Source organism: Rattus rattus, chromosome 2 (genome assembly GCF_011064425.1).
Source record: "Rattus rattus isolate New Zealand chromosome 2, Rrattus_CSIRO_v1, whole genome shotgun sequence".
Lineage (NCBI taxonomy): Eukaryota > Metazoa > Chordata > Mammalia > Rodentia > Muridae > Rattus > Rattus rattus.
Genome location: NC_046155.1, coordinates 155174007 through 155186489, shown reverse-complemented (window position 1 = coordinate 155186489; position 12483 = coordinate 155174007). Strand labels below are relative to the sequence as shown.

Genomic DNA, 12483 nt, shown 5'->3' with positions numbered 1-12483 from the left:
CAGAAAAGGGCATCTTGGTGCACACCTGCAATCTTACCATCTGGGTAGAGGCAGGAGGATCAGAAGCTCAAGGTCATCCTGAGCTACTTAGTAAGTTTGAGCTAGCCTAGGCTACAGGAGACTTGGCCTTAAAATAAAAGAGCGTCTCCAGCCATCTGTGGAGCCAGGCCTGGGTATCCCAATGCCACCAAATTAAGACTCTTAGGGCTACTCCCCCAAACTCTCACAAGGCCCCCCTTTCCCCTCAAGGCCTGCCTGTTCAGAACCTTTCTGGGGGAGAAACTGAGGCAGAGAGGGCTCAGCATGCTGGGGTGCTGTTCTCAGAGTTCTGGAAGCATAGTGAAAGGAGTGGGTGTCGAGGGGTCTCCTCCCTGCAACACTGACACCTCCCACCCACCCCACCTTTCCAGCATCCCAGCAGGCTAAGCGGCTCCCGCCCCCAGCCATCTCCCTGCGTTCCAAGTCTATGACCTCAGAGCTGGAGGAAATGGGTGAGCCTGTGGGGCCGGCCGAGGGCCAGGGGCGGCCAGGGGCAAGGGGCTGGACCACCCTTGACTTTGTCAGTGTTGTTAGTCACGAGGGGTCCTTGTCCTCCTCCTGTCCCGCCCCTCCCCCATGTCCTTGGGCCAGAGTCCGTGGCCTGCCTGTGTGTCACTGGAAAGATTTTGAGAGTCTCCTCTCTGCCCTCTTGTATCTCTGTTTCTCTGTCCTGGGTCTCTGGGGGTGTGTATGTGTCCTTCTACCAGGGGCCTCTCTCCTTTTGTCCCCTCCCCTCCTTCTACTGGCCCCTCCCCTCTTTCTACTGGCCCCTTCCCCTCCTTCTACTGGCCCCCCTCAACCAACAGAGGAAGGTTAGCTGCTCCTTGCAGGCAGATTCTCATGACCTGGGGCGGGTCTCATTTTCCCCTGACCTGGGGTCAGTTGGGCAGGTGACTGACTATTCCACACCCTGGGTCCCTAGGGAGGTGGGTATTCCAAAGAGGGGATCCCTCACGTCCCCCTGATGTCCTAACTCTTGGCTCCTCTGCTGTCTACCCCCGGGCTAGTCTCCCCCTGGAAGAAGAAAATTGGTGAGTGGGTTCAGGTCTGGCGGGAGGGTCCCAGTCTCCCAACCCCAGCGGCGGATTTACCCTTCCCTCGACCCCGGCCCCTCACTGCCCCCACCTCGCGCTGGCCACACCTGCTGGCCCACACCTGCTGGCCATGCCCTCTGCAGGGGTACCCTTGAGCTTCATCCCTCCCCTTTGCCCACAGAATACGAGCAACAGCCCGCGGCAGTGCCCAGCATGGAGAAAAAGCGGACTGTGTATCAGATGGCACTCAGTAAGAAGCCACGGCATGGCTCCCTGATGCCCCAATCCCCCTATCTAGAGCCTCTGGGGCTGCTGCATGCATTTCTGCCCTCCTCCCCCTCCCCCCACCCCCGTGTGCCCTTCAATGACCCGTGAGCTCAGCACTCAGGGCCCCAGAACCCCCGGGCACTTCATACCATCAGTGTGCCACCTACTCTCCTGTGCTTTGTCATTCCTGGGTCCTGCCTGCCCGGCTTCTGTCTCCACACAGAGACAGAGATAGGACCACATGAATGCTGCATCTTACCCCAAGGCAGCCAGGTCTCCGGTGAGGCAGACTTTCACTTTCACCATCTCTGACCATCCTCACTTCCCCACAGACAAACTGGATGAGATCTTGGCCGCTGCTCAGCAGACCATCAGCGCAAGTGAGAGTCCTGGGCCTGGTGGCCTGGCATCCCTGGGCAAGCACCGACCCAAAGGATTCTTTGCCACTGAGGTAGGTGACCAGGGGTGGGAAGGAAACTGAGGGGATCGTGCGCTGATGGGAAGATCCCCAAATGTCTTCTATATCTCTGAGCTCTAGTCTTCCTTCCTCCCCATCCTAAGATCTCTCTCCTCTCTCTTCTATTCTCTCTCTCTCTCTCTCTCCTCCCTCCTCCTCCCTCCCCCTCTCTCTCTCTCTATCTATCTCCTCTCCCCCCCCCTTCCTCATCTTACCCCTCCATTCTGTTTAAGACAGGGTTTCTCTGTGTATCCCTGACTGTCCTGGAACTCACTCTATAGACCAGGCTGGCCTTGAACTCAGATCTGCCTGCCTCTGCCTCCAGAGTGCTAGTATTATTGGTGTGTGCCCCCACCACTGGCTCTCCCTCCATCCTTGACACCTTTGCTTCTCGTGCTAAGTCTCATTCCCCCTCTTTCCTTCCCACCTTAAGGATCTCACATAAGACAAAACGATGCTGTAGACATGTGTCATGAAGGTTCGTGACTCTCATCCCAGACCCTGGGAGGCTGAGCTAGGGAATGGCCGTGAACTTGAGATCAGCCTAAGCTGCATAAGGAGACCTTGCCTCCACACGAAATACAATGCTGTCAGAGTTATTCACACCCAGCATGATCCTAGATGCTCAACAAACCTTAGATGCTATTAAAACCTTGATGCTTGGATCGGAGACACAGCTCAGTGGTTAAGAGCGTGTACTGCTCTTGGAGAAGATTGGATTTCAGTTCCCAGAACCCACATCGGGCTGCTGACAACTGTCTATAAATCTAGTTCCAAAGAATCTCCTTTTCTGCCCTCTGGGGGCAAAGCAAAGTCCACATGCACAGCCCCATACACAGATATACACATAATTTTTCTTTAAATACAGTTGAAAGTGATTGGGAAAGACATGTAATGCTGACCTCTGACCTACACACACACACACACACACACACACACACACACACACACACACACACACACTGAACAATAGCCTGTGTGTCCTTTCCACCTGCCCTTTCCCATAGGGAAATCTGTATCAAGTATTCAACATCTCTCTGATACTGTGTTCCACACAGATTAGCTCATTCCTGTCTTATCTTCTTGTGAGGTATTAGCTCCTTTACAGATATGGAAGTGAAATTCAGGAAAGGCACAAGCCCAGCCTGGGCTCCTCCGCTAGGGTCCTGCTAACTCTGCCCTATGAGTTTGGTCCTTGATACCAACACATCCACACCAGAACTGTGTGTGCCCACCAGCTGTCACCTCTGGAGGTGACCCACCTGCCTGGCATCTCCCTTAGCCGCTGCCCTCTGACTGCTAAGGCTCTGTCCTCAGGCCACACCTGTAGCCTTGTGGCCAAGGGGCATTTACTCTCAGGGTCAGACCTTGGCTTCTGGGGAGCCCAGAAACTGTTTGACAAATTAATTTGGGCTTTCTCAGATCTATCTATAAGATACTTAACTATGATAACTAAGTTTCTCAGAACTTACTGAATCTCAGCCTCCTCTCATAGATCAAGGGCAGGAGCAATGCTGAGTTGTGGACAAGAGCCAGTCACACTGAAACACACAAAATATAGGGTCTCATGCATTTTACCACCGCAACACAACTCAGGCCCTCTCTGGGGGATTCTAGACAGGGGCTCTATCCCTGCTCTCCACTGAGGAGATTCTAAGCAGTTCTCAACATGTCGGTCATAGCCCTTCTCACAAGGGTCCCATGATATTTACATAACAATTCACAACAGTAACAAAATTATAGCTATGAAGTAGCAACAAAAATAATTTTATACGTGTGTGGGGGTCACTGCAATGTGAGGAATGGAATCAAAAAGATTGAGAACCACTGGTCAAGCCAGAAGTTGTATCACTCAACCACACATCTGGGGGATTCTAGGCATTGACTTTCTACTAAGCCACGTGCATGTGCGCGCGCACACACACACACACGCACACACACATGCACACACGCACACACACATGCACGCACGCACATGCACACATGCACACACATGCACACGCACGCACACACATGCACACATGCATACACATACACACATGCACACACACACATGCACACACACACATGCACACACACACATGCACACACACACACAGCCCCTCACTGAAGCATTCTAGGCAGGGGCTCTGCCACTGAGCCACGCCCCCGGCCCCTCACTGGTGGATGTTAAGTAAATGATGTAAGGGCTACACCCTCAACATTCAAAATAACTATTAAGTGAATTTCGAAGTCAGAAGTAGTGGCTCACACCTATAATCCAAGCACATAGAGAGTGAAGCAGGAGGATTTCCACGAGTTTTAAGGACCAACCTAGACTGAGACCCTATCTCAGAAAACCAAAGGATAAGACATTTATTGCTACAGCAATGTCAGTGCCTTTTGGCCAGCACGTTATGCAGGGAGACTGAGTTGTGGCACCTGCCTGCTCTAGCCACAGTGCCCAAGGCATATGGGGACTATTTGTAGACATGCGCTGCTGAGATGGGGGTCGGGAAATCTCCACGATTTCTGTGGCTGACGCAGCCACCCATCTCGCTGAGACTAGCAGAGCTGATACAGCTTCTAGGGAGAAAGGGCTGAGTTTCCCACTGTGTGATGTGAGGACAGAGGTGTCATTTATTCCCTCGGCATTGACTCTCTACTAAGCCACGCGCACCACACACTCCACCCTGGAGTTCCCAATCTAGAGGCCGCTTCTCTGGCTGGTGGAGTGCTCTGCAGACCCCAGCCCCCCCTTCCTGCCCATCCTTGGTTTCTCTAGATGTCTGAAATGTCTACAGTTGCCGGTTATCAGCTGTGCCATCCCGACACACAAGTACAGAATATTAATATTTTTTAAATGAAAAAAAGAAAAAGAGGAGGCAGAAAAAGGAGGGAAAGAGAAAGAAAGGAATGAAGAATGGAGGGAAGAGAGGAGGGAGGCAGGAAGAGAGAGAGAGAGAGAATCTAGGACAAAGGAATGGAGAAAATGAGGAAGGCAGGGATAGGAATCGAAGGCATACACATCTTGCACTGGGCTGTGTATTCAAATCCTGGCTTCTCTCCCTACGTGGTTTTGATCTATGCTACCTCATTCCAGCATGTTTCCTACTCTGTAAAATTGGTTGAAGCTGGCAGCACTCAGGAGGGTCAAATGAGGTCAGCTCCAGTCGAATAGGGCTCTCGACAAACTGGCAGTCTTCTGTGCACGCCTGTGCCAGCGCCCTCTGATCTCAGCCCAGCACTGTCCTTGGAGTCTGACCCTTCACATCCACTTCTGAACTGCATGGTTCCCAAACTGCCATCTGACAGCCTCAGTTCTCCTCCAGCCCATCTCTTACATGTATGTGCTCATGTGTATTCGAGTGTACATGCACACGTGGTCATGTGCCTGTGAAAACCAGGGGACAGCCTTTGGTATCGATTGGACACCTTGTTTGTTGGAGTCTCTCAAAAACAGAAACAAATGGTATGTGTATGATATGCGTATGATACGTGTGTAGTGGTGTGTGTGTGTAGTCTGTATGTCATATGTGTTTTATGACATGTGTGGTATGCACCATGTATGTGTGTGCATGCAAGTGTAACACATTCCGAAACCAGAACAGGACAAGCATTTTCCTCCGCCACTATACTGTCCCTGTGAAACAGAACCTCGCTGAAGCACAGTTCACGGTTTTGTCTAAATTAGCTGTCTGTCAAGCACTAGGGATCCACCTCTTCCCCTCAGACACATGCACCCAATGCTAGCGTTCACACATGCACCCAATGCTAGTGTTCACACATGCACCCGATGCTAGTGCTCACACATGCACCCGATGCTAGTGCTCACACATGCACCCGATGCTAGTGTTCACACATCACACATGCACCCGATGCTAGTGCTCACACATGCACCCGATGCTAGTGCTCACACATGCACCCGATGCTAGTGCTCACACATGCACCCGATGCTAGCGCTCACACATGCACCCGATGCTAGTATTACAGGCATGGGCAGACAGGCCTGGATTTTTATGTAGGTTCTGGGGATTTGAATTCAGAACCTCATACTTGCAGAACTTACCCACTGAGCCATCTCCCCAACCCCTTACCCAGTTTTTTGATCTGAGTTTTTCTAAATCAGAGTGTTTTCCCTTAGTCTGCAAACAGTGTCCTCCCCTCAGGCCTGGCTCCCCTCAAAACATGCTCTTCTCTCCAGGAGCCTTCTTTGTCAGTCTTATTACCTCAGCCTTTCTCATTCAGTTCCAGGCACTCTGACACAACTTCTTTCACACAATGCTTTCTGCTGTGACAATCGCCCCTCCCTTTTACCACCTCCTTCTTCTGCCGACTTGACCCCTCCCCCGTCAATATGCCCCCATCACATGACCCCTCCTCCATCACCATGCCCCCCCTCCATCACCACAGCTCCTCCCCTATCACCGTGGCCCCTCCTCCATCACCATGCCTCCCCTCCATCACCACAGCCCCTCCCCTATCACTATGGCCCCTCCCCCATTACCACAGTCCCTCCTCCATCACCATAGACCCTTCCCCATCAGCTTGATCCCTGTGAGGAGCCTGTTCCCTGAGTCTCTCATACTCTTTGCTGCTCCAATGGGATAACAGACACTTACACTGTCCCTGAGTTATTTGGGGACCCGTGGACAGCACCCTCCATGGTGTATCTGTCATTGTAGGGTTGGACTTTTTTGTTTTCTTGCATGCTTTGTTGTTTTTCTGAGGCAGAGTCTCATGCAGTAGCTGGCACTTTCTTGAACTCACTTGTAGACCAGGCTAGTCTGGAACTCATAGTAATCTCCTGCCTCAGCTTCTCCAGTCCCAGGATGACACTAGACTCCATGTTCTGTCCTCTAAAGTACTAATAGCCTGCCTCTCATGTAGCCAGGACATTCATGCCTTGTGGGACAGTCCTATGTGTAGTGGAAAGAATGAGACAGACACAGGGTCAGACAGTTCTGAGCCAGGTAGGCCAATGCAGCGACAGGGTTCTGGAGACCCAGGAAAGCCTTGAATTCCTCAGACTACCTCTGCCCTCTAGAATAGTCCACACTTCCTGTCCTGTATGGAGTCACCATCACTCTGGAGTCCAACACAACCAGTGTGATGGATGGATGGAAGGTCAGGAAAAAAAAATGATGGGTAGACGGAATGACAGAGAGATGGAGTGGTGGCTGGAAGAAGATGATGGATAGAATGATGGACGGATGCAATAATAGGTGGTCAGACAGATGGAATGGTGCCTGGGAGATTGATGGACAGAATGATGGACGGATAGAATGACGGATGATGGAATAATGGGTGGACGGTCAGGCAGATGGGTGGAAGGATTGGTAGATGGAATGATGGACACAGGATCAGACAGACAGATGGGATGGTGGACAGAAACAAATGATGAATGGATAAACAATAGATGGGCGACCAGACCTTTTTTTTCTTTAATGAGTTGAAACTGGGGCTAGAAAGATGATTCCATTGCTAAGAGGGTTTGTTGTGTCACCATGAGGATGGGGGTTTGGATTCCAGGCCCGTATAGCCCAGCAGCCCCTCACTCCCCACCCCCACCCCTGCTACATCTGCAGCTGCAGCTCTGGTGCCCTCTTCTGGGCTCTATGAGTGGAGATGCACACACACGCACACACATACACACATATACACACATATACACACACACACATACACATACACACATATACACATGCATACATACACACACACACACACAACATCTTTAAGTCTGATGTGGGCTGTGGCTGCTGGGTATCAGAACTGGGGTCCTCAGGCTTCTGTGTGTGGCAAAGCATGTTACTGACTGAGCAATGGCCCCAGCCCTGATTTCTTTTTGAAAGATTCCACCAAGTCTGGAAAAGAGACCAGAAAGGAGTGGAGGAGAGAGGAAGCAACAGAAAGCCAGAGAAGTGGCTGCTTCCACAGGCCAGAAGAGTGTCAGTGGGACCTGTACAGGCCATGAGTGCAGGTGGTGCTTGCTTTAGTGGGATGGCTCAGCCGCCTGCTTTCCCTTTCTCTCTCCCTACTGCCTCCCTAGAGAATTCCTCCAGCAGTTGCTCTCTAGCTTCTCCACGCCTCCTTTCTGCCATGAAAGAGCTCAGAGGAGAAAGTAGCTTTCAGAGTGTGAAAAACTCTGACTGATTCCTCTTTGCTCTCTTTTCTCTCTCCCTCTAACTGCTGCCCCGAAGTCGAGCTTTGATCCTCACCACCGCTCCCAGCCAAGTTATGACCGGCCTTCTTTCCTGCCTCCTGGACCCGGCCTTATGCTCCGGCAGAAATCTATCGGTATGTCTCCCAGAAAGGAATGTGGAGCACAAGAGAGGACTGTCTAGGTTTGAGGTTTGGAAATGTGTTGTAGCACCACATATGGCCCTGGTTAGGTGAGGTTGGGTTTGGATGAATTCCAGCTTTGCTTCTCACCTGCGTGACTGGGTGGGTGGTCTCTGAGCTTTGTGACCTTAATCTAGAAAACCTGGGTCTTTAGGGTACGGAAGAAGGATTGTTGGTAGCAGATGGGTAGTAAGTGGAAGCAGATACTTGTTGAGGGAGAAGTTAGCTGCTTCCTGGGCGTCTCTGTGTAAAATGATAGTCTTTTTTTTTTTTCTCAAGCATGCTTTAAACTCCAAATCACCATAAGCATGAACTGAGACCTTTGAATAATTAGGAAACGGCGCCCCCTTCTGGCCGGAGGATGAAATTCCACTGAATTTCTCGCGCCTCTGCAGTGTCCGTACACAGTTTATATGTAGAAGGGGCTGGGTCAGTCTGTAATTCGTCCGTTGGTCTTGCGTGTCTCAACAGGGGCTGCGGAAGACGACAGACCCTACCTAGCACCCCCAGCCATGAAATTCAGTCGTAGCCTGTCAGTCCCGGGTTCAGAGGACATACCCCCACCACCCACTACATCACCACCAGAGCCGCCCTATAGCACACCTCCGGCCCCCTCTTCCTCCGGCCGCCTCACTCCCTCGCCTCGGGGAGGGCCCTTTAACCCCAGTTCTGGGGGTCCCCTTCCCGCCTCCTCCCCTTCATCTTTCGATGGGCCATCTCCTCCTGACACCCGTGGTGGGGGCCGAGAAAAGAGCCTATATCACAGCGCAGCCCTGCCCCCTGCCCACCACCATCCACCTCATCACCACCATCATCACGCGCCACCTCCCCAGCCCCACCATCACCATGCACATCCTCCTCACCCACCGGAGATGGAGACAGGAGGTTCCCCCGACGATCCCCCACCTCGATTGGCCCTGGGACCCCAGCCCAGCCTTCGAGGCTGGCGAGGTGGAGGACCCAGCCCGACCTCGGGGGCCCCATCACCTTCCCACCACAGTAGCAGCGGAGGCAGCAGCGGTCCTACTCAGGCCCCCGCCCTGCGCTACTTCCAACTGCCCCCGAGGGCGGCCAGTGCGGCTATGTATGTACCAGCACGTTCCGGCCGCGGTCGCAAGGGCCCACTGGTCAAGCAGACCAAAGTGGAAGGCGAGCCCCAAAAGGGCAGCATCCCTTCCGCGTCCTCTCCAACATCCCCGGCGTTGCCTCGGTCTGAACCACCTCCGGCCGGGCCGTCGGAGAAAAATTCCATCCCTATCCCGACCATCATCATCAAAGCCCCATCTACCAGTAGCAGCGGCCGCAGCAGTCAGGGAAGCAGCACAGAGGCTGAGCCCCCCACCCAGCCCGATGGCGCGGGCGGCGGCGGATCCTCGCCTAGCCCTGCACCTGCCACGTCCCCTGTGCCGCCATCCCCGTCGCCCGTGCCCACTCCCGCGTCACCCAGCGGCCCGGCCACCCTGGATTTCACTAGCCAGTTTGGAGCAGCCCTAGTGGGCGCGGCGCGGAGGGAGGGAGGCTGGCAGAACGAAGCCCGGCGGCGGTCCACGCTGTTCCTGTCCACCGACGCAGGAGATGAGGATGGAGGCGACAGCGGGCTGGGCCCGGGGGCGCCCCCGGGTCCCCGGCTGCGCCATTCCAAATCCATTGACGAAGGCATGTTCTCTGCAGAGCCGTACCTCCGGCTGGAGTCGGGGGGCAGCAGTGGGGGCTACGGGGCCTACGCAGCGGGCAGCCGAGCCTACGGGGGCAGCGGGAGCAGCAGCGCCTTCACCAGCTTCCTCCCCCCGCGGCCCCTGGTGCATCCGCTGACCGGCAAAGCCTTGGATCCCGCCTCTCCGCTGGGGTTGGCCTTGGCCGCCCGGGAGCGGGCCTTGAAGGAGTCCTCGGAGGGTGGGGGCACCCCTCAGCCGCCCCCGAGACCTCCATCACCACGCTACGACGCCCCACCGCCTACCCTTCACCACCACTCGCCCCATTCACCCCATTCGCCACATGCGCGTCACGAGCCAGTGTTGCGCCTCTGGGGGGACCCCGCGCGCCGGGAGCTGGGGTACCGGGCAGGCCTAGGGAGTCAGGAGAAGGCCCTTACCGCCAGTCCACCTGCAGCTCGCCGCTCCCTACTGCACCGTCTGCCCCCGACGGCTCCCGGGGTCGGGCCGCTCCTGCTGCAGCTGGGGCCGGAGCCCCCAACTCCCCATCCTGGGGTGAGCAAGGCCTGGCGCACAGCAGCCCCGGAGGAGCCGGAGCGGCTGCCGCTGCATGTGCGATTCCTTGAGAATTGCCAAGCCCGGCCTCCCCCAGCTGGCACGAGAGGGTCCTCTACTGAAGATGGGCCTGGGGTCCCGCCTCCCAGCCCTCGCAGAGTCTTGCCAACCTCTCCCACCTCCCCACGAGGCAACGAGGAGAACGGCCTTCCGCTACTGGTCCTGCCACCGCCAGCCCCGTCGGTGGATGTGGACGACGGCGAGTTCTTGTTTGCGGAGCCGCTGCCTCCACCCCTGGAGTTTTCCAATAGTTTCGAAAAGCCAGAGTCGCCTCTCACACCCGGGCCTCCTCACCCACTACCTGACCCTCCCTCCCCGGCTACCCCTCTACCCGCAGCCCCACCTCCCGCTGTGGCCGCAGCCCCTCCCACCTTGGACTCCACAGCATCCAGCCTGACCTCTTACGACAGCGAAGTGGCCACGCTGACCCAGGGGGCTCCCGCGGCTCCTGGGGATCCTCCAGCTCCAGGCCCGCCGGCCCCGGCAGCCCCAGCTCCCCCAGCACCGCAGCCAGGCCCTGATCCTCCACCTGGCACAGATTCTGGAATTGAGGAGGTGGACAGTCGGAGTAGCAGTGATCACCCGCTGGAGACCATCAGCAGCGCATCCACACTCAGCAGCTTGTCCGCCGAAGGAGGAGGCAATACAGGGGGCGTGGCTGGGGGCGGGGCCGGGGTGGCCAGCGGGACAGAGCTCCTGGACACCTACGTTGCCTACCTGGATGGCCAGGCCTTCGGGGGCAGTGGAACTCCTGGCCCACCATATCCTCCCCAGCTCATGACTCCTTCTAAGCTCCGGGGCAGGGCGCTTGGGACTAGTGGAAATTTGAGACCTGGTCCCAGTGGGGGACTCCGAGATCCTGTCACCCCCACCAGCCCCACCGTCTCTGTGACCGGAGCTGGAACAGATGGGCTACTGGCCTTGAGTGCTTGCCCTGGACCCTCAACGGCAGGTGTGGCAGGGGGTCCCGTGGCAGTTGAGCCAGAAGTCCCGCCTGTACCTTTGCCCGCTGCCTCATCCCTGCCTCGGAAGCTACTACCGTGGGAGGAGGGTCCGGGACCACCACCACCACCCCTGCCAGGGCCCCTGTCCCAGCCTCAGGCCTCTGCCTTGGCCACGGTCAAAGCCAGCATCATCAGCGAACTCAGCTCCAAGCTCCAGCAGTTTGGTGGGTCCTCTACCGCAGGAGGAGCTCTGCCTTGGGCTCGGGGAGGCAGCGGGGGCAGCACAGACAGCCACCACGGAGCAGCCAGTTACATCCCAGAGAGGACGTCCTCCCTGCAGCGGCAGAGGTGAGCAGGGGCCTATGTCTGGTGGGTGGCTGTGGCAAGTGCTGGAGCCCAAGGTCCCCCGTAGAGCCTCGGAGTTACAGAAAACAAACTGGGCTGTCTTGCAGGAAACGGACCCCTAAGAAGCACACTTTCAGCTCCATGGTCACCATAACCCATGGCCCAAGATGAATGGCTACATGTGTTTATTTTGTTTTTGATGGTCCTGGAGATCAAACCTAGGACTTCAGGGCTAGTGCTCAACTACTGGGCCACTGTCACAGCCTCCTCAATGGGGAAGTCTAGGCAGAGATCTGCCACAGAAGTCACACCCCAGCCCCTTTACTGGGAAGTTGTAGGCAGGGGTTCAACCACTGAGCTACACGCCCCCCCCCCAGCCTTATTATGTATGGTATCAGGGCCTAACAAAGTTGCTTTGGCTGGCCTTGAGCCTTGTAGCCCAAGTTGGGTTTAGACTTCTAATCCTCCTGCCTCAACTTCCCCAGTAACTGGAATGACAGACCTATACCACCAAACCTAGCTACAAAATATTAACAACAGCAACAAAATTGGAGTAACTGAAGGTGTGTGTGGCGCTCGCTTTACGGCAGCAGGTAGATGACTCCCAACCCCACAGGAGGAGGGGACACAGAGCCTACTAGAAAGGGATTGGGCCAGTGCTACCGACAGGATGGAGGAGACAGGCAACTTTGGAGGACCTAGCACCCACTAGATAGGAAGATACGGGTCTATGCTGAAGTTCCCCCAAACACTTCTTAGTTGTGCTCTCTGTGAAGCCATGATCCAAGCTAACAATGGCAGCGTGG

The 12483-nt window shown here is 55.4% G+C and overlaps 1 protein-coding gene across 1 annotated transcript in view; it reads left to right on the top strand.

The window, feature by feature from the left end:
- The window catches only part of Shank1 (SH3 and multiple ankyrin repeat domains 1), a 47016-nt gene that overhangs the window by 29983 nt on the left and 4550 nt on the right, over positions 1 to 12483 (top strand). The window contains 6 exon segments of the mRNA XM_032893776.1: positions 411 to 491; positions 1047 to 1070; positions 1255 to 1323; positions 1673 to 1791; positions 7980 to 8076; positions 8593 to 11680. Of these exon segments, the coding sequence (XP_032749667.1) occupies positions 411 to 491; positions 1047 to 1070; positions 1255 to 1323; positions 1673 to 1791; positions 7980 to 8076; positions 8593 to 11680 (3478 nt within the window).